General features: G+C 46.1%; 1 protein-coding gene across 6 annotated transcripts in view; it reads left to right on the plus strand.

Moving 5' to 3' along the window:
* PLEKHA7 (pleckstrin homology domain containing A7) overlaps nucleotides 1–20675 on the plus strand; it is a 213709-nt gene that overhangs the window by 139915 nt on the left and 53119 nt on the right. For all 6 annotated transcript variants that reach the window (XR_009693577.1, XM_061146728.1, XM_061146734.1 and 3 more), the window contains exons 5-9: nucleotides 1601–1712; nucleotides 2711–2815; nucleotides 5306–5378; nucleotides 6771–6871; nucleotides 12221–12384. Coding sequence is in view for 5 of the 6 variants with exons in the window: in XM_061146728.1 (XP_061002711.1) it covers nucleotides 1601–1712; nucleotides 2711–2815; nucleotides 5306–5378; nucleotides 6771–6871; nucleotides 12221–12384 (555 nt within the window). In the remaining variant the exon portion in view is untranslated. The remainder of the gene's footprint in view (nucleotides 1–1600; nucleotides 1713–2710; nucleotides 2816–5305; nucleotides 5379–6770; nucleotides 6872–12220; nucleotides 12385–20675) is intronic.

Raw genomic sequence — 20675 nt, forward strand, 5'->3', positions numbered from 1 at the left:
TGGCTGTTATCTCTCTGCTGCACACAGCCTCTGCCAGCACTGCGCGGGCTCCAAGTGTGGCGACATTCTCTGAGTGGGGAGCAGTGACAAAAGTCTGGCTGGGATGGAGGCCGGGGGCGGGGAATCCGGAGTGAGTGCCTGAGCTGATAAGGAGCCAGTGATCTTTCTGCCTGGTGGGACTCACACCTCTAGCCATCAAGCATCCAGCCTGCCCCAGCCCCTTGGAAAGCTTGTGCCCGCCACGGTGGTCCTGCTGCTAGTAGAGCTCAGAAAGCACAGTGGTCACGGCTGTTTCTGCGAAGGACTTCCTGATGGTGCAGGGTGTCGGAGCTCTGTCTTGGGGCATGGGAAGGATCACTGTCCTTTGAGTGGCCGTGGTTTTGAAGGAAGCAGCGTAGCTCCAAGTGGAAACTGGGATTTTCCCTCCTGGCACCTCTGTAAACGTGAGCCTGGTGAGCAGACATCCAGAACGCGTCTTCCTTGGCTGTGTCTCACCTGGATCCTCCAGCTCCATCTCCTCAGGGCCCTGGCCCAGGCCTCCAAATCAGTTTCTCCACTTCTCTGGCAAAAGGCCTCAGTTTACTGCAGCTGTCTGGATCCTGTCACCCATTGGAGCAGCAGGCACCCAGCCAAAGAATGCTGGCACTTACACTTTGAGGAAGGCTTACGGATCCTGGAGATAGCAAAGTCTGGGAATCAAGCATTGAGCTGCTCAAGGATAGGGACTGGATTGTGTGGAATCATTTTCTGCTGCTGCTTTGAAAGAGTCTGGCAAATGCTCGGGCTCTGTAGAGGCAGGTGAGAAGGGTTCTCTACGATACCTCTTAAGCGTTATGCACAATGCTGCCAGGGTACCAGCCTTCCCAGGGCAAGTGGGAAGCATAACTGGCCCTCTTGGTGGGAAGCATGATGTCACTGGATGCTGATGGGGACACATCAAGGGCATCTGCACTGGGGACCCAGGCATGCCTCATTTCTTCCTGCTCTCCAGACATGGCACAAGGGGTTAATATCTCCAATGGCTCTATTTTGGGGCTAATGGAGTGTTCCTAGAATAGGACTCTTTGTTGAGTAGTCTATTTTCGGAGGCAAGCCCCACTGGCATTTATGTAAGCGATTCTCTCTGTGTATCTGGGGGTGTGGGTGTGTGTGCGAGTGATTTCTTGTTACTAATTATAAGCAGCTCTTTTTGGGAGCCAGGGAAATGGAGGTGTGTGTATGTGTGTAAGGAGTGTGGATTGCTCTTGCTGTGAAGAGTGGTGGTGTAACCGTGTGTGCCCATCTGATGGGCACACAGACACCCAAGTAAGAGGATAAATGAGGAGGCCTTGCGAGAGCAGGCAGCAGTGACTTGGCCCCTTGGGGGGGTGTCAGGCTGTGGAGCCCGCCCACCTGTCCATGCTCTTGATTCCCTGAAGCACATGTGTAGGCTGTAAGTCGTGACCCTCTGACTGCAGTCTGGAGTTAGGTGGTGTCCAGAAGATCTGTCCTGGGTTGTTTAAGGTCCATTAACCAGTTCTAACCTGAACTAAACCTCAGACTCCACTTCCCATCGCAGCGTGGCCACTTATTCACTGCATTCTCTTCTGTCTCTCCACAGGCCAAATCCACATATGTCGAAGCAAGAGAGAAACCAAAGACCGTCCAGCATGGTCAGTGAAACGTCCACGGCAGGGACCACTTCCACCGTGGAGGCCAAGGCTGGCCCCAAGGTGAGCTCTTGGCCTCTCACCCTTGCCTTCCTCTCTTCTGTATTTTGCCAAGTCCCTTTGTAGCCAAAGACGCATTTGACCTTCACCATAGTATTTTTTTGTTTTTTAACTCTTTATTTTGTATTGGGGTTTAGCTGGTGATAATGTTGTGATAGTTTCAGGTGAACAATGAAGGGACTCAGCCATACACATGCATGTATCCGCTCTCCCCCAAGCCCCGCTCCCATCCAGGCTGCCACATAACATTGAACAGAGTTCCATGTGCTGGACAGCAGGTCCTTGTTGGTTATCCATTTTAAATACAGCAGTTCCACCGTAGTTTTGTGAAGGAGACACGTAAAAAGTATTGTCCCCAAATGAGAGATCTGGAAATAGGCCAGTTGGGGTTATGTCACATGTCCAAGAAAACAGGTGATTGCTGACAGAACCAGGACTGACATCTAGGGCCCTGGCCATATTCTCCATTTTCCTGGCGTGTCTTGGGAAGGCCACACCTTTGTTCACAAGTGTCTTAGAGACCGCATGGTAAACTTTGTGACAGAGGCCCCAGAGGTGTCTGTGCCACGCTGTGGGAGCACTGGCTGAGGAGCAGGGAAGAGATCCAGCATTGTAGAGGAGGAGAGAGCACCAGAAAGGCGGCGCGGGGGATAAATATCTGGAAATGAGTAAATACTGTCACCAAAAAGTAGCATTGTTCAGAAAGCCATAGGACATATTGGGGCCAGCAGCTGCTGGTAAAAGTTGATTGAAAGATCCCTTTACATTTGTTTTCTCTGTAACCCAGACAGGAAGCTTGGTAGCTCTTGGACTCCCCTTTTAATTAGGATGCTATGGCCATGCACCCACCCATTCTCCGTCATCTCGCTGTTCTTTTGATCAAAGGACGGTGCCATGCAGATGAAGACACAGGAAGCCTATGGCTCTCCTATCATGCATGTGCTTTTGAGGGCTTCCCCAAATCATCCCAGATGCTAGAGATCGAGTCTGCTCTTTCCTAGATCATTAAGTCCAGCAATAAAGTGCACAGCTTTGGGAAGAGGGACCAGGCCATTCGGAGGAACCCCAACGTTCCAGTGGTGGTGAGGGGCTGGCTACACAAGCAGGTGAGGAGACTGAGGAGGGAGGGCGGCAGGGAGCTAGTTCTTTCTGATTTCCCTCCTTCCCCTGACCCCCGGGAGCTGGGAACGGGCTTGTAATAGATTTTTGTTCCTGAGTCTGTCCGAGGCCAGTAGATTCTACCGATCGTGCTAAGTGATTTGCTTTTCGTGTTTGTAAGTGGACTACTCAATGACTGCGGTTTCCTTCCCCAAACCCACTTAGCCGCTTTGGTTCTTGGTACCATTGGCTGTCCTGGGACTCGGACCCGGGTGTGGGTGGATCAGTCTGCATCCAGCTTTGCAGCCACGATCCTCTGCCAGCACTAGCCTTCCTGATGTTAAAGAGCCTTTGTTATCATTTGCCTGAAAAACCCCAGGTTTTCCTTTTCTCCTCTCTAGCACATATATCGAACTTCCTAGCACCTCAGATTTCAAAGTGGCCAAACTCAACTCACTATGTCCTCAGCCCCTACCTGTCTTTTCCCCCAGCCTGCTCTTCCTGGGTTGTGGTGGTGGTGCCATCCTCTCTCAGGCACTCGGCTTAGGAACCTCAGTACCATCACCAGCTTCTCCTTCTCCCATATCCGTTCAGTCTGGAAGCCCTGTCAGCTCTGTGTCCCCCCATAGTCCATCCTTCAGCTCTGTCTTTACCAGCAGTTATTCTGCCTCTGGTCCTCTGGCCTCGGATAGGCTGTGAGGTCCCAGGGTCAGAGAACATGTTCCTTCTGTCTTCTTCCTTCCCTTCTTGCCATCCATCCACCCATCCCCCGACTCACCCACCAAATGCCTGCCATGTTCTAAGTGTTCTCACTGCAACAACAAAGGGATGAGTAACATGTGGCTCCTGCGCTCGAGGACCTCCTGCCATAGTCTGCAGGGGACTCCCGCATAGCATATTATCCAGATAAGCACAGATTCTGAGAGCAGTGATGTATGTTTTTACTCAAGGCTTTATGGGAAGACAGAGATGGGCATTAACATGTACAACACACAGAAGAAATTCCTAAATGTCCCCTTGAAATCCCTCTCCCCCAGGTCTGTTCCCCACGGCAGCTCCCACAGCTCCCCAGCCTCTTCTGACCAGTACTCCCCTGGCACCATCCTCTTTTAATGAGACCCTCTTCCCTCACAGCTCTGTTCTTATTCTCTTTTCTTACCTGGGTCACCCTCTGACTTTTTCCATTTGCATCCCTGTCCCCGTTAAACAAAAGGCTCCTTTGAAATGTGGAGGGAGACGGAAGGGATTGTAGATAATCCTTCTCCCCAGCAGACACCCCCTTGCCCAGGCCCCTGGGCCCCTGGGCTGTGCTGTGGCTGTAAGGTCTGTGTAGATGCTGTGGACTCACAGTAGAGAAAGTATCACTGTGCTTGGGGGAGTCCTAAAAGGTCCCGGAGGAAGTGACATTTGAAGCAGATATATAAGGGTGGAGAAGAGCTTTTCAAACAAAGCAAATCTCATATGCCAAGACTTTAGAGGTCACCTAGTTAATGCAGAGGATAAAATCAAGAAATATAGGAGCTTAGCAAGTTTTAACACTTAAGTAAATGGAGAACGGATAAAATTTTTAAAAATTTAAGGCTGTCAAAAAGTTTTGCAGAAGGAAGACAATTTAAATAGCTAAAAGTGGCTCTGGAATTTTCCTAGGTTTTGGAGAAAAATGACCCCAAAACTACTCTTTTCCTACCCTACCCATATTAAAAAATTTTTCATAGTCACCTAAAATTTTTTTTTAAATAAATGTAATGATTTACATTTTAGATGAGTAGAGGCAGAGTCTTGTTATGACACAGTTTAGTTCAAGAAAATCCAAGTCTTTTTCTGTTGAATGGAAAGAAAACACAGCATAACCAGTCCCTTGTAGTAGGCAACTTAGTCAAACGAGACTTTTGCCTCACTGATTAATTAGCTAACTTAAATTCTTTGTCCCATACTATGTAAATCAATTTTCTCTCTTTTTAAAATTTTTATTGGAGGACAGTTGACTTATAATGCTGTGTTAGTTTCAGGAGTACAGCAAAGTGAGTCAGTTAAACATACACGTATAGCCACTCTTTTGTTTAAAATTCTTTTCCCATATAGGCCATTACAGAGTATTGGGTAGAGTTCCCTGTGCTATGCTAAATCAAATTTCTAATCAGTATAAATGAAGATATTTTATAGCATATTGAATGAATGAATAAATAACTTTTTGTTAAAAACTGATTTCTTTCTTACTGGAAGAACTGTTTTTGAATTCATATCTTCCTTTCTAAAAGTAGGATGCTTATGATGTATTAGACTGTTTACAGGAAAGAGAACTTCCTGGGGAAAAACCATCACTGGATTTAAATTTTAATGTCCTATTCAAAGAAAGGCTATGCAATAAAAATTTATTAATTTATGGAAAGAAAGCGTGAATATGGGCAAATCTTGGTGCCAGAATCAGGTTGTACATAACTAAGGAGGGGGAGCAGTATGCTCAGATATTGCCCTGATTAGTTTTCTTTGCTTTGCAGGACAGTTCTGGGATGAGGCTGTGGAAAAGGAGGTGGTTTGTGCTTGCTGATTATTGCTTGTTTTACTATAAAGGTGAGCTGAGGTTCAGGCCACCAAGGGCTCTTGTGCCCGAGGGGGTGGTGAGGTGATACAAAGGTGGTCTTCACAAATCCAGTGTTTGAACCAGTGGCCCGAGCTAATTAATAACCTGTTAACCTGCCAAAGTGTTCACTTTTACATATGTGGATAGTTGGTGACTTAATTTTTATCAGTCCCAGCACTGGAAGTGCCATTTGTTGAGTTAAAATTAATAGAATCTGGTTTGCCTTCTACTTAGGGTCTCAAGATCTGAACTTTTTCCAGCTTCTGCCCCACTTGGGGCATAGGCCCACCTTTGATGCAATCTGGAGGGATGAGAAGTATAGGTGAAGCATTATATTTTGTAACCTATTATCTGGATTTATCCCCTGTGATTGGATAGGCAGCTGGTGAATAAAATTGGCCATATGAATATTTGTGAAGCCCCAGTACATAGAGTTAGGAGCTGTGCAAAGGTTAGAAGGAAGTAAGGCTCAAAATATGGAGGAAGAGATAGCCTAATTATAAGACAAGACTAGGCTGTGACAGGTGCTTTGGAAGGCATCCAAAGTGCTTAGGCAGTGCAAGGGAAGCAAGAAGTTAATTCCATCGTGGAGAACTTGGGAAGGCTCCTTAGAAGAGATAGGGTATGAGTTGAGCTTTTTAGGATGGGTAGAACTTTGCCCATATTTGGGGGAAGATGGGCATTCACACAGAAGAAGCAGCTTGACTTAAGTTCTAGAAGCAGAAGAAGGTGGCATGATAGACCTTCAAGGCTAGAGTGAGTCTTGCATGGAGCACACACCGGGAGATGGCTAAGGGCCAAAATGCAAAAGGGCTGTGACTCTAGACAGAGGAAGTCGGATTTCCTTCTGTATCCAGTGAACAGTCAGCAAGTGCCTTGTGTGGGAGAGCAGAGACACCAACTCGTCATTAGGAAGTTACCTCTGGTAACGAAGATGGTTTGGGGGAGGAAGAGAATAGATATAGAAAATATGATATTTCCCACCTGCTCTAACTTTGCCCATGAGGTGTGTACCACCCAGAATCCCTTCCCCATCCTCCACAAAACTTTAAATATCACCTTCCGAAGCCTTCTTCACTTCTCCAGGCTGTGTGCCACTCCTGGCTGTGTGTTCCCACAGCACATGGTATGCTGCTGTATTTCAGGAGTTGGCAGGTGGAACTGAGTGTGTTCACATGTGTGTCCCCATCCTCAGGGAGAGGGCCCTGTCTGACTCACCTGTGTAGTTCCAGCACTAGCACAGTGGTCCCCAGAGCACCTGAATGGATGATCCATGATTGCAGTCATCCTGGGAGAGATAAGCACTGAACTAGGGTTGTGGGATGGACCATCCTAAGGAGGGTGCCACAGGAGGTTATCCTGATATGTTCTTCCATTCAAAGACAGCCGAGAAGAAGTGGTCCTTGGGAGCATCCCTCTGCCCAGCTACGTGATCTCACCGGTGGCCCCTGAGGATCGCATAAGTCGCAAGTATTCCTTTAAGGTACTGTCACTCTCCTTTAGTTCAGCAATGCCGTCCTAAGAAATGTTGTTGTTGTTTGGTCGCTGAGTCGTGTCCAACTCCTTTGTTAGCCCATGGACTGTAGCCTGCCAGGCTCCTCTGTCCATGGGATTCTCCAGGCAAGAATATTAGAGTGGGTTGCCATGTCCTTCTCCAGGGGATCTTCCTGACCTAGGGGTCGAACCCGCATCTCCTGCTTTGGTAGGTGGCTTCTTTACCTTTGTACCGTCTGGAAAGCCACCACCTGGAAAGCCCCTAAGATACATTGTGTTCCCAGTAATGGCTTCAGTTGTTTTTGCTGGGAGTGGGAGGGGAAAGAAGTTAAGAAGCTGCGAGTTTCAGAGTCATGTTAACAAAGTTATAAATTCTTTAAGCAAGAATAATATCCCATCACAAGTGCTTTCATTTGTGTCTGAACTTTTGAGTCCCTCAGCCTTGCTTGAGTATTTAGACCTCTCTTTTCCTGTCACTACTATTTCCGTGACAGGTCTCAGAAAAACAAAACAAAACAGGGTCTCCTGCTTTCTTAACCACTGTTGCTATCCCCAGTGACTCCAGAGTTGCTGTGGGTTGAAGATCCTGGATCCTCCTTTGCTTCACGTTGCATGATGTGGTATTGTCGTATTCCTGTAAAACCTTTGGTGACTGAGAACTACTGTTATCCGCATTACCTCATTTGATGCCTGTGGGGAGCCTGGGGGGTTAGTATGATTCGCTTCATTTTATAGATGAGGAGAATGAGGATTGGAGAGCTGAAGAAGCTTACCACAGCCCCAGAGCTGGAAGACGATGGAGGCAGATCTCCACCCTGAGCTCTGTGCAGTGCAGGGAGGGAAGGATGATTTTTCTCTCTTCCCCTCTCTGCTTTTCTCCCACGTCTTACTCTGGTCACCTGCACACCCATTGCAGGAGGCAGGAGATGGTTTCAGTGAATGCTTATTGTTGTTTTAGTAATAGTGATCTGTTAAATAGTTCAGAGCCTCTCCTGCTCATTGTGGGCTCTGAAAACGTTTTGTTCCCTGGGTTTCAGACTAGTCTTTTGCAGCTGAACGCCTTCCTTGGGAAACCTTCCTTTCTAGGATTGAGTGTGGCTACTGGGCAAACAATTGGGATAACGCTGTTATATATGATTTGGTGGTGGTGGGGGACAGCCTTTGGAATATCTTCAAAGTAACAGATTATAATAACTATATATATTTCATCTCAACACCTCATTGGGATGTGTGAAAAATAAATTCGAGGAAAACATCTTTTATGTGCTGTCACATTCTCTCTTTTTTAAAAGAAAGAAGACTTCACCAAGAGTGTTCCCTAAATATTTTGTCTGGGAGACAGAAGGCATGCCTATTTTGGGGGCTGATTGGGGTCTGCAGGGTCTGAGAGGAAAGAAAAGCTACTACGGGCAACACTGGTGATGCTCAGCTGGTTCTCTAGAAAGGACTGTGGTTTCCTGAGTGTGGAAGAGGTCCCTTCCCTTTGGTTGCAGTGTCATTCTTTCAGGGATGTGAGGGTGGGCCTGGGGCAGTTCAGGGTCCACGTTCTTGGGCTGCCGAGGAGTGTGCAGTGTTTTGTGTCCTGGGCCTTATGCTTGCCTCTGACGTCATTTCTCAGTTTCCAGAACTGCAGTTTTCAGACCGTTGCTAGGACACCTTGCCTGAGATTGTTCAGAGACTCTGCAGTGGCAGAGCCTGAGGGTTATGTGTTCCTCTCTTGAGTGTCTTCTCTGACTGCACTCCCAGCCTGGCAGCCCCTAGGCATTGTCAGGGAGGCGGGGTGCTAGATGCGCCCTGAGGCTCCACTGAGTCTGCAGGGTGAGCCAGCAGGGCTCTCCGTGGCCTTTAGGTACCATTATTCCCCCACCTCCCATCCCTCCCGCTACACCGGACCTTGTGCTCTGCTGGCTCATCTGGGGCATCTCCCCGCAGAGCACCTACTGGAGTCACAGCCTCCCTTGGCCTGCTGGTCACCTCTGAGCAAGGTTAGCCCCTCAGATCCAGGGTCTGGGGCAGAAAACATCCCCAAGGGGGAAAGCGCCTTTATTGCTTCCCTTTGAGCTATTCTCCCTCCCTCAAGACTAAGGGCTCCTTACCTGAGGCCTACAGACCCATGTCAGTAGGTAAATCACATCTTTCTTTTTTAAAACCTCTTAGTGTCCATGGGTAAATCATGTCTTTCCTATTTTAATGCATAACATCTCCTTTGATTGAGAAAGCAGACAGGAATAGGTATCGACAGCACCCTTGCCTTTGGTCACCAATAGAAACCAGAGATGTTTTCATATCACACTATAGTTGTTGCAGATATCTTGAAATACTGTTTATGTTCTTCACCACTTCAAAATTACAATAATTATTACATCTGCCACTAGATTTGTTATGTGATACATTATTAAGGAAGCACCTGTATCACTATATTGCAACATTTAAAAATATTTTGGTAACTATATTTCAATATAGTAAATTTCCTTTATCCTATTGTGCACGAAACACCTTCTAGGAAGAGTTCATAGAATCCAGCAAGTCGTCAAAAAGATGCCAGAAAAAAGATTAAGACTCTCTGCTTTAGATTCTGGCTGAAGGCCAGCCAAAAGTCATGGTGTTTTACTTAACGTATACTCGGCAGACTTCTGTTGTGCTCTGTTGTTCTACTTGGCAGGATATAGATGCTAGGGATACAGCGGTGAAAGGACACAGTCCTTGCCTCTGTCTGCGTGAACCTGGGGATTAACGGGATAAGAAGAGAACAGGAAGAGCTGTTGTCCTCTCCCATTTCAATTTTGTGCTTTCTGTATCTTTGAAATCCATCTCTCCCCTACCACTGTCACTATTCTGTCTAGCCTGCCATCATCCCCCATCCCATGGTAACTAACTTACTAGGCACTGGAGTGATGCCTTGCACATAGTGAGCACTCAATGAGTGTTGGCCATTGTTGCTTCAGCGCTGGACCTCCTGTGTAGCCTTCAGGCTGTCCTCCACGCTGTTCCTCAGTTACACGTCTGTTCAAGAATGCACCTACCATATACCCTTCTGTGGCTCCCCATTGACTTCAGGATAGAGCCCAATCTTGGTTTAGAAGGTCTGGCTTATCTCTCTAGCCACGTTTTAGCACACTTTCTTCTTATGTCTTTCCTCCATTTCTTGCCCATAGACCTTTGCTTGAGCTTCAGTCACAACCTCAAATGCCCTTTCTGAACTCTTCCTTGTCTTTTAGGTGTCTGTTCACGGGCCACCTTCTCCAGGAAACCTTCCCTAAGTCCTCTGGACGGGTTCTGTGCTTTTATTTGAACATCCACAGCTCTGGTATCACTGCTCTATAAATGGTTGATTACCCATCCAGAGCTTTCTCCAGGGAAACTAGCCATCATCTAGTTTTGCCAGGGTAGATGGGGCTTGTCGTATTCTTTAAACAGGTCACATGGAGCTGTCATTTGTAGTAGGAGTTGTGGTCAGTGACACTCCTTATACTTCCCAAGTTAAGGTCAGTTCAGCTTATTTGTATTTCATGTTTAGTCCTCTGTAAGTCAGTGATGGTTCAATGAATCCCACTAACTTACTCAAGTAGATGCCTGCCCCAGAACCCTCTGTGGCTGGGCAGAAAGTCTGGGAAGGGGGTGTCAAAGATCTTATGGGGTCATTGTCCAAGGGAGCTTTTACCAGAATTTCTGCCAGTTGACAGTAAGACATGAATAAGCCCCTTCTAGTTCTCTTCTTATTGCCACATCTCCACCTTGCTGAAAAGAAGGAATCCTTCCTAGAACAGTGAGTGAGTCCTTATACATGCAAGAAAGGAAATCAGATTTGCTCTGGCCACTGTAGGAACCCTTAGTTGCAAGCCAGGTTTACCTGGACTGCCTTGGCACTGGGCTGGATGGAGCCAGATCTGTGAGTGTCACAAGCAGACTTGTATTTAATATCATTCTTGGACATGGATGTTAGGAGTGTGAGAGGAGAAGTGAATGCTTACAGTTCATGTCTGAGATTTCATCCATGACCACTGGTGGTTTCAGAAACATGTCATTTTCTAGACATGTTTCCACTTCTCTCATTTTGCTTTCTCTGACTGGCCCTTGCATGGTATCTGCCTATCATTGTGAATCCAGGTTATCAGATCAGTGAGCTCTATCAGACTCATTTCTGGATAGACCCTGGGTGACATATCTGGATATGAACATGTCTAGATAGACATTCCTAGGTGAGTGCCTAGAATCCTGGCTCCAGCTTTTCAGTCAATAAAAAAAATATTTATTGGGCACCAACTATGTGCCAGGCACTGTTCCTGGGGATACAGTAGTGAACAAAATAGACAGAATCCCTGCTCTCATCAAGTTTATATTCTGCAAGGAAGAGAGAGATGATAAACAAGAGTGTAAAATAAACAATGCCATGTAATAAGTGCTGTGAAGAATCTGTGACTAGGCGTGGAAATCTAGGAAAGTTACTTCTCAGAGCTTTACTTGCCATATCTATAAAAGGGATTCTGAATGTTCCTACCTTTCAAGGCTATTAGGATTAAAATGAGATTAAAGTCATGGAGGTACCCAGGAGATACACAGAAGGCCCTCTGTAAATCTTTCTCTTTCCGCATCCTCTCTCTCTGTGGATTTGGTGAGCTTTTTCCTTACAAATTTAGAAGACCCTGCTTATCAGAGCCCAAGGGGGAAAACTAGTGTTACCTCTTCACTGTCCATCCGTGTTGCTTCTCAGGGGTCGTTCCCTGTGCCTATAGAACATATGAGAGCACCTTGAGGCTTCCTTACACACAGTAGGTATGCCAGTGTCCTCAGTCAGGTGTTAGACTGCTTGGTCAAACTTCGTAGTACCTCTTTGGAGGGCCAGAAGAGCAGCTTCCTTGATGGGCACACATCACATTTCGTGCCAAGCAGGGAAGCAGTGAATATCTGCACCAAGCTATCGCTGTTGAGCAGCTGTTTTGAATCAACTCCAGTCATCAGGTGCTTCAGAAGAACCGAGACAGGGATTCCCCGAGAGTCTGCTTCTTTGGAATGAGGTGTTTTTTTTTTTTAAATCTCTTTCTCATGTAAGCCTTGAATTGACTGTGTGCCCTTCCGTAAGTGGGAGTAAGATAAGTAGGAAACAGGTACAGCTGCAGGGCTTTCACTGTGGGGAGCAGACACAGCTCTTGCTGGGCCTGGCTGTGTCAAGGAAGGGGAACCCAGCCTTTTTTTTCCACATGTGGAAATCAGCTGGGTGGTGCGTGGGCTTTCAGTCTGGAAAAGGGGAGAACTGGGCTGGAGCATCTCTCGGTTTTTGCTCCTGGAAGTGAGACGCACACTAACCTTTCTGACCTGGGTCTCCGTCTTCTGTCTCTAGGCTGTGCACACTGGGATGCGGGCTCTTATCTATAATAGCTCTCAGGCCGAGCAGTCGGGCATGAGGACCTACTACTTCAGCGCTGACACCCAGGAGGACATGAATGCTTGGATCCGGGCCATGAACCAGGCTGCCCAGGTGCTGTCGCGATCGTCACTGAAGAGGTCAGTCCCCATGGAGGGTCCCTGCCAGAGCGCTGCCTATGAGGGAGGGGGACCCAGATTCCACCGTTCACTTACTCCTATTAAGCATTGCCCTCTCTTGGAATTTTAAATGGTGACTTCTTCCTGGAGGAGATGGCATACAGAGCCAACACATACTGCCGGCAGAGCTGAGAGGTGCCCTGGGAATTATCAAGGCCACTGTCCTCATTAAACAGAGAAGCGAGAAGGGCTGGAAATGTGAAATGACTGAAAAGGGTGGGATGCGAGCCTTGGAGCCTGGTCGTGTGTTTCTCAGTCTTTCTCCTCTTATGTGTGGTTGAGAGGACAACCTTGGGGCAATGTCTGGGGAGGAGGGAGTGGACAAGCAAGAAAGATCTTGAAACTGGAAACACGCCACCAATGGCCCACCACCTTGTTGTTGGGAGCTGACGTGGGCACTGTCTTTCAGCTGCCCCTTCCCTCAATCGGGCCAACCAGGGTACCATCGGGGATCTGGAGGTTCCTGAGTCTGCTGACTGTGGGTGATTCCCTGAGAGTGCGCGGACAAGGAACTTGAGTTAAGTCAGTTGCTTGGAGAAGGTCGGGTAGCTCGGGAAAAGTCAGGGTGCATTTAGCCAGTCCTCACCTGACGTGAACCCCCTTCTTTACTGGACATCTTGCTCTGTTTGGAGGCCTCTTTGACAAAGATCTCTTAGGCCTCGTAAGAGTGGTGTCCTTCAGCAACCTAAAGACCGGATTCTCAGTGACTGCAAATGAGTGGTTTTATTTTGTCCACCTTTTCCAACTCAATTTTATGCGATTTGGGGTATTAGTGGTATTTCCTAGCTTCATGCTCTCTTTCCTGAGACTAACAGGTCTTTGATATAGTTAGTAGCCTCCCTTAAGAGGCCAGGTAGGGGTCAGATTCCGCCCTTGGAGTTTCCATAACGCCCAAGTTGAGCATTTGTTGTGCTGGGTTTTTCCGTCTACTTTTCAGTATCCTAGGCTTCATGGGGGTATCATCTTTGAGTCTTCTGCACACCTGACACATAGTAAGCTCTCAAATATCTATCGAGTGAGTAAGTGAGGAATTGAAAGAATGAATGAGTATGTTGGACAGGACAAGAACAAAGACTGTCCTGGAATTTACCCCGTGGGTCCTGAATCAGTGACTCTTACCTATAGGTATTCAGTCAGGTTTGCCTCTCTTCCTAGCAGTGTCATCCAACCTAAATATTTCTGTTGTGTGCATGATAATGAATCGAAAGTCTGTGCCATTAGCCTGCAGGCACTCTGTTCAGTGACATTGATATTTCCACCTTCATCCCAGGAGAAGGAAATGGGCAGGTTTGACATAACTTACTCCTAGTGCACATGCTGGTCCCTGAAGCTCACTGTTTCCTTGTCTTTGTTGTTCATTAAAAACTATTTATTTTGGTTGTGCTGAGTCTTAGTTGTGGCACATAAAATCTTTAGTTGCTGCATGTGAACCCCTAGTTGCATCAAACCCGGGTCCCCTGCATTGGGAGCGCAGAGTTTCAGCCACTGGACCACCAGGGAAGTCTTCCCCCATGCCACACACATGCAATAAGACATTCTTATTGTAAAAAAACACAAAAAGTGAAGAAAAATATCCTTAGTCACCTTCCCCAGTGTTCCCTCTGTTACCAGGTTAACAGGGATCTCTTTAAATTATTTTCTATTCATTTATGTGTATATTTGCTCTTTAAGACATATAAAGGGTTTTTTTGGTGCTTTTTAAATAGCATGAATGATATTGATCTTGAAAATCGTTCCGTACCAGTGTATATGGGCTGACTTTGTGTCTGACTGTTGTATGGTATTTCATGATGTAAATGTACCATGGTGTAGTTAAGCATGTGCCACATGTTGGATAGATTATTTTGTGTTCTCTTTACAGCACAGTTGGGTAATGAAAAGCTTTGTACAAGCCTCTGCACGTGTGAGGCATTCAGATTGTTGGGTCAGTATACAGTGCATCTTAAATTGTAATCAATACTACCAAACTGTCCTTTAAAGTCAGTTGTATTAATATGTTCCACTGATGAGAGTGCTAATTTCTCCACATCTTTGCCAACAGTTGATATTATCAGTCTTTTTCATTTTTGCTGAGCTGCTGTGTAGATGAGTGGTATCTGTTTATTTTAATGTGTGTTTTCATGATGGTGGGGATCTTTTATATTTATCGGTCAGTTGTATTCCTCTGCAGTGAATAGCTGGTACCTATTCTCTGCATTTCCTAGTGAGTTCCTTGCTTTTCTTCGATGATTCCTTTCCTCCATGTGTTGAAATCTGCCCAGTTGGGAATGCCGTTTGGCCTCTTGCATAGGTTGGTTGTAGGCTCTCAGTTGTGTTATTTAAGAGAATCTGCTTTCCCCCTCTTTTCAAAGTCAGGATACTGTTGGTCAGTCTGTAACATTCTAACATTTTCCCTGTTCTCTTGGATTCCTCAGAGATGGTCTGAGAGGTTTCTAGAGCCCATCTTCAAGTTCCCTTAGGGCCCTGGGGCTCTGACAGCTGAACTTTTCTTGTCTTCCTTGCCATCTTGGTCTTTCAGTCTTTCTGAACCAAGGTTGTTCTCTTAGTCATGGTGAAGTCACTCACCTTGATGAAGATATGGAAATAAATTCAGAAGTTGAAGAATTCAACTTTATTTGTGCTGTGGTCATCTTCCCAAGCAGAGATACCTATGTCTTATATATATATATATATATATATATATATATATATATATAATTTTTTTTTATAAGTTCTCCCCTCCTTTATTTTAATTCTTAGAAAATACAAAGTTTTGTTTTATTTTGCGTTAAGTAAACAAATCTCAGTTCCTTCTAGACTTTACCGTTTTTGCGGTCATTGACGTGGGCCCATTCCACTGGATTTGTGCTTGATGCATTTCTCATAATGTGAGCTCTGAGTGCTCCCTGTGTCCTTACATTGGTTTGCCTCCACCAGCAACGTCAGACAGGTTTATTCTTGTGTCCCAGCTTTGCCCAGTTGTCTTGTGCCTGACTCAGGCACTGGGTCAAAGATAACTTGAGAATGAGATCAGGCTTAACAGGAGAAAGTGCTGTGATTGATAAGTGATATCTGCCTTGAACTGTTTAGGTTTAGGATGAATTTGCTAGCTAAGATTAGTATTTTTTTTTTTTTTTTAACTTTTTCCTACAAGAGGATTTTGTAATTAACTCTCAGATTTTGGTTTCAGAGAGGCTCCTTCCCTTCTCCACTGGGCTGCCTTCCAGATCTCAGGCCATTTTATTATCGCTGGCTTTTTTCTGAACTTTTTAAATGTGTTCTTGCTATGCGCTTAATAAACTCTTGAAATCCCATAGTCATCTTTGCCCAAGGTTTCTTCCCTGTTTAAAAAAACATAAACAAAACAAAACTTGTTCTTCCTTCTGACTCAGTAAAACCAGAGTAGCATTTCCTCTTAATTTTCTGAGAGATGAAACTGTCAGCCAAGGGAATTCAAACTTACTAAATGTTCTATTTTTCTGAATAAGATGTTCAGACATTTAGTTAGTGAGACGTATTCATCATGTAAGACTACATCTTGCCTCTCCTCCACGTTGGTGATCTGCTCTGGAAACCTCCAGCTCTGTTCCGTGGGTGGTCCCAACCGTAGCTTTTCCTTCTCTCCCTCCTTGATTCTCACCCAAATGGTTCTATTCTTATTCATATAGTCAAATTCTTTTTTTATGAATGTGGTACTTTAGGGCTTCTTATTACAGGTAATAAAATGCAAATTTATCGTGAAAGGGGAGTTTAGTGGTGCAGTCACTGAAAAGTTCAGGATAACTATAGCTTTAGAAAACAGTTGTGTTCAAGGCTCAGACAGTATCATTACAAGTCATCTCTCTCCCCAGTGGGCTGGCTTCATTCCTGAACTCCGTGTAGAGGTCCCTGGCAGATCTGGGATCTGGTGGCTGGATGGCTGCAGTAGCCCCAGACTTAGGTCATCTGAGTTAAGCCTAGTAGGAAAGAGCCAGAGTCTTCCCCAGAAGCTCTGAGATCTCTTCTGATCAAACCAGCTTAGGTCACACTGATTCCCCAAATCACATACCATGGCCAGAGAGTACATGTGCTGACTGACTCAGGCCTGAGATACCTGCTTCACTTCTGAGAACCTGACCGTGGGGACTGAGAGTGAGGTGGGGTGGATTCCCAGGGGACATTAGGGCTGTGGACAGAGGAAGGAGAAATGACTTGATGGGATGTGATAAATGATATGCAAGCAACCAATGTCCAAGCCACTTCCTGCTATATCGATTTCTTTTGCCTTAAGTACTATCTCCGGATAGGCCAGAGTTTAAGCCCAGCTCCACTACTACTTTCTAGCTGTGTCACTTGTGCAATTTAGGTATGCTTTTTAAACAAGTTTTTCTAGTTCATCAGGTTTTTGCAAAAATGAAATGAACATGTAAAGTGCTTACTTCGCGTGTTGCCCACAACATAGTTGATGCTCCATATCCGATATGCTAGCTCCCATAGGGTTTAACAACATCATTGTTTTTTTTTTTTTTTTGCACCCATCTGGTTTCATTGTTAATCCTCTGAATTACACGACGATGAATCTCCTGTGGTCACATCGTACTCTCCTCTCCAGGATGTGCCCATCCCCTAGCAGTGTGAGCTGTGGTTCAACAACCCAGGCTTCCTGCAGGACCATCCCTCAGCCTGCCCCCCTCACTGTCTCCTCCTCCAGCCTCTTCCTACATTGTTCCTCTAACCCCAGAGGGAGCTGAGCACCCTTGATGTACTTCCTCCCGTTGTCCTCTTGTTCCCTACAGGCTTCAGGGTCTCTTGATGGACAAGTATTCCCGAGCCCCCACCCCGTCTCTGTCAGGGACACTGAGCACTGTGGCCAGAGCCCACCCTCTCCCTCCTTCTGTCCATGATTTCTTCTCCCTTATTTCCATGTTCTTCCACTTGCCAGATTTTGGATTCTGTTTTTTTATTCTCTACAGCCTCCTTAAAATCTGTCTTCCAAGTTCCTCCGTTGAACTGCCTTTTATTCCCCCTCTTATCTAAGGATGTCTTGTCCTCTCCAACAAGCTAAAGTACTAAGCAAGGAGGTCAGCTTGTTGTTACAGTTCACAAAACTGACAAGCAGTTCAGATAGGAAGGCCTATCGGAAGGCAACTTATACCTCCTTTTTTTCAGCTTCCCAACCTCTCTGGTCTCTACATAACTATGTGGTCTCAGTGTAACTATAGTCCTGTCATGGAACTGAGGGAGCTTATAGTCCAGTCACCGTTAGAGTAAAATCCAATCTCCTTAGTATGGCTTTTGATACCTGGTCTGTTCCCTGTAGGTCCTCTAGGCCTTGCTCGTCTGCTCCCCTGGCCCTCACCCTTACTAGGACCATTCAGCACATTCTTCAGGTTCTAGCTTACTTGTATTTCTTTCTTCTTTGACTCTCAGTATGTTAGATGCTTCTGCTTATAGCACTGTGTCGTTCCTCATGCATAGAACTTTCATGCTAAAGTTATGTTGGCCTGCTTTCTCTTTGTCACCCCCGCTAGACTGTAAGCTCCTTTGAAGTGAGAATAGTGCCTGGCACATAGTAAATAGTTTAAAGGACGGTGCATGGATATTTGGCTGGCTGAACAGGTGAGTGGTTAGATCGATGAATGAAACTTCTCCCTGAGAGATGTTCAAATAGGGATTTGGGGTGTCTGAGAGCAGTCTGAGCACTGTTGTGGGGATTCAGTCTGCTCAGAAGTGGCCCACACCTTGGCTCTCTCCACTCTCTTCAGAGAATGGAATCTTTGGCCTTTCAGACCCTGACCTCTTTGGTTAAAGTGTGACGGAACAACACCTGAGGTTGGACAAGCTCCTTGGACCCTTGATAGAAGTAACTTATAGACATGCTTTCAACCTCAGTACAAGGCTTAGGAGTTGGATCAGATGGAATTTGAGTCCTGCTTATTTCACTGGATGGGCTTCCCTGGTGTCTCAGACAGTAAAGAATCCACCTGCAATGTGCAAGACCGGGTTCGATCTTTGGGTTGGGAAGATCCCCTGGAGAAGGGAGTGGCTACCCACTCCAGTATTCTTGCCTGGAAAATTCCATGGACAGAGGAACCTGGCAGGCTACAGTCCATGGGGTCACAAAGAGTCTGACACGACTGAGCGACTTTCATGTCACTGGTTGCATGATCCAGGGCAAGTTGCTTAACCACTCTGAGTTTCATGTTCATTACCTATAATGAAAGAATAGTATTTCTAGCTTTGTGCGATGATAAGAGATAATATTTAAAGTCCTTTAGCTCAGGGTTTTGCATTTAGTAAGTGTTCACCATAATCCCTATCCTTCAGTAGAGACAATTTATTTTCAGCAAGCTGGTGCTCACATGAGTGCCCTCAGCCTCTCCGGGCTTGACAGTACTGACCTTGCAAGATTGCTCTAGGGGTTAGAGATGGTCTGTGCTGGGTTCCCAGCACACAGTAGGACCCAGCATAAAACAGCCAAGCATTGACCACAAAAAATGAGTGACCCAGACTGGAACTGCCATAGAGAGACTGAAAGTGAGTGGGCTCGGTGCGTCCTGGAACTCCAGACTGGCTCAGGTTGGGCTGTGGTAAGTGAGGTTACTCACCCAGGTAGAGGAGGAGGGAAGGAGTCTCCAGGCAGGGATGAACAAAGTGAGGAGACCTGGCAGCCATTATACATCCTTCCTTCCTTCTTTGTCTGGTTTGCCAGGTCCTTAAAACTTCACGAGGGACTCTGCCAGTGGCCGCTGCTGAGAGGAGTGACGGCCTGAGCTCGGCAGTGTGGTGTTTCACTTGCCCTTCAGCCTCACTCTTCTCTGGGGGAGGACAGACCCACCTATTGTTTATTTAGAGCAGAGCCTGAAAGGTAGCCAGCTATCTTCCCCCATCCCAGGGGAACTGCCCTAGTTAAGTCTGGGAAAAGAAGAAACCAACTTTGTCTCCATTTTTCTCCAGACATTTCCGTCATCAAATTTAGGAACTAATTCAAGTGAGCAAGCCTGCCTGTGGGCTTCCTAGAGACTCTGGACCCATTTGCTTCAGCCTTTTACACAAGGCTGTGGACTGCGCAGGGTGGGCTTCAGCTTTTGAGCTCACTGTCCTCCTGAGCCTTGGGGTCAGTGCTCAGGACTTGGCATCTGTTGACACTGGCTGAGCTGGTTTTCCAGGACAGAATTTTTTTTTTCCCCCAAACTTTAAACTTTTTTATTTTGTATTGGTGTGTAGCTGATTAACATTGTTGTGATAGTTTAAGGTGAACAGTGCAGGGACTCAGCCATACACATACATGAATCCATTCTCCCCAAACTCCCCTCCCATCCAGGCTGCCATGTAACATTGAGTATAGTGCCATTCAGTAGCTGGACAGGAACACCTGCCACCTGATGTTGAGACAAACAGTCCAAGGATGTCAGTGGCCTGACCATTGTTCCTGGGCTGTTAGTTTGGTCATTTAGGTATGGTGAGTAGGGAGGGATCCTCCAGTGGGACCGTGACAGATGGGCTGTGTCTGCCAACAGGACTGAGGTCCAGTTAAGTCCCTACAAGCTGTGTGTGGTTCCTTTTCTCGCTCAGGTCTTTGCATGAGATTTTCTGTGTGTGTAAAGTATCTGTGTAACATGAAGATAGAAGTAAATATTATTCCTTATTTCCTGGTGAAATAAAGGGTTTGGAGGCAGAATAAAATAATAATCAGTGTCAACTGCTTGGTATGATCTGTTAACTTCCGAGTTTTTGTGAAAGACAGGAATAAGATAGAAGTATCCTCAGCCTGAGATTTGTGCTCTTCCCACTTGCAGGGGAAAACAAGGATTTTCTCTAAGCAGACATAAAGCATTGCTATCATGTGCTGAAAATGGATGGGGCAGGTCTCAGCCCCGTGTGTCAGGGATTACGTTTGGTTGCCAGTGATAGAACAACTCAACTTAGAGCGGCGTAATCAAGTTGGGTTTTAGTTTTCTCGCTAACAGGAATCCACAGTTAGTTAGTTCTGGCTCATACAGTAGCTCCATGATGCTGTCAGGGACCTGGGCTCTTTCTCACTTTCTATCCAGGTTTTGACAGGTGGCTTTCATCCTCATTTTTGTCACCTTGCATTCCAGTCTAAGTTCTAGGTGGGAAGAAGGGAAAGGTTAGCTAAGCCGGGTAAGCATTCTTTCTTTTAAAGGCTTTCCTGGAAGACCCATCCAACAATTTCTGCGTACATCTTATTGGCCAGATTTATGTTATATGATCACCCTCAGTTCCAAGGGAGGTTAGGAAATGTGAGTTTTTTGTTGGGTACATTGCCGCTT

This window comes from Dama dama, chromosome 1, assembly GCF_033118175.1.
Source record: "Dama dama isolate Ldn47 chromosome 1, ASM3311817v1, whole genome shotgun sequence".
Taxonomy (NCBI): Eukaryota; Metazoa; Chordata; class Mammalia; order Artiodactyla; family Cervidae; genus Dama; species Dama dama.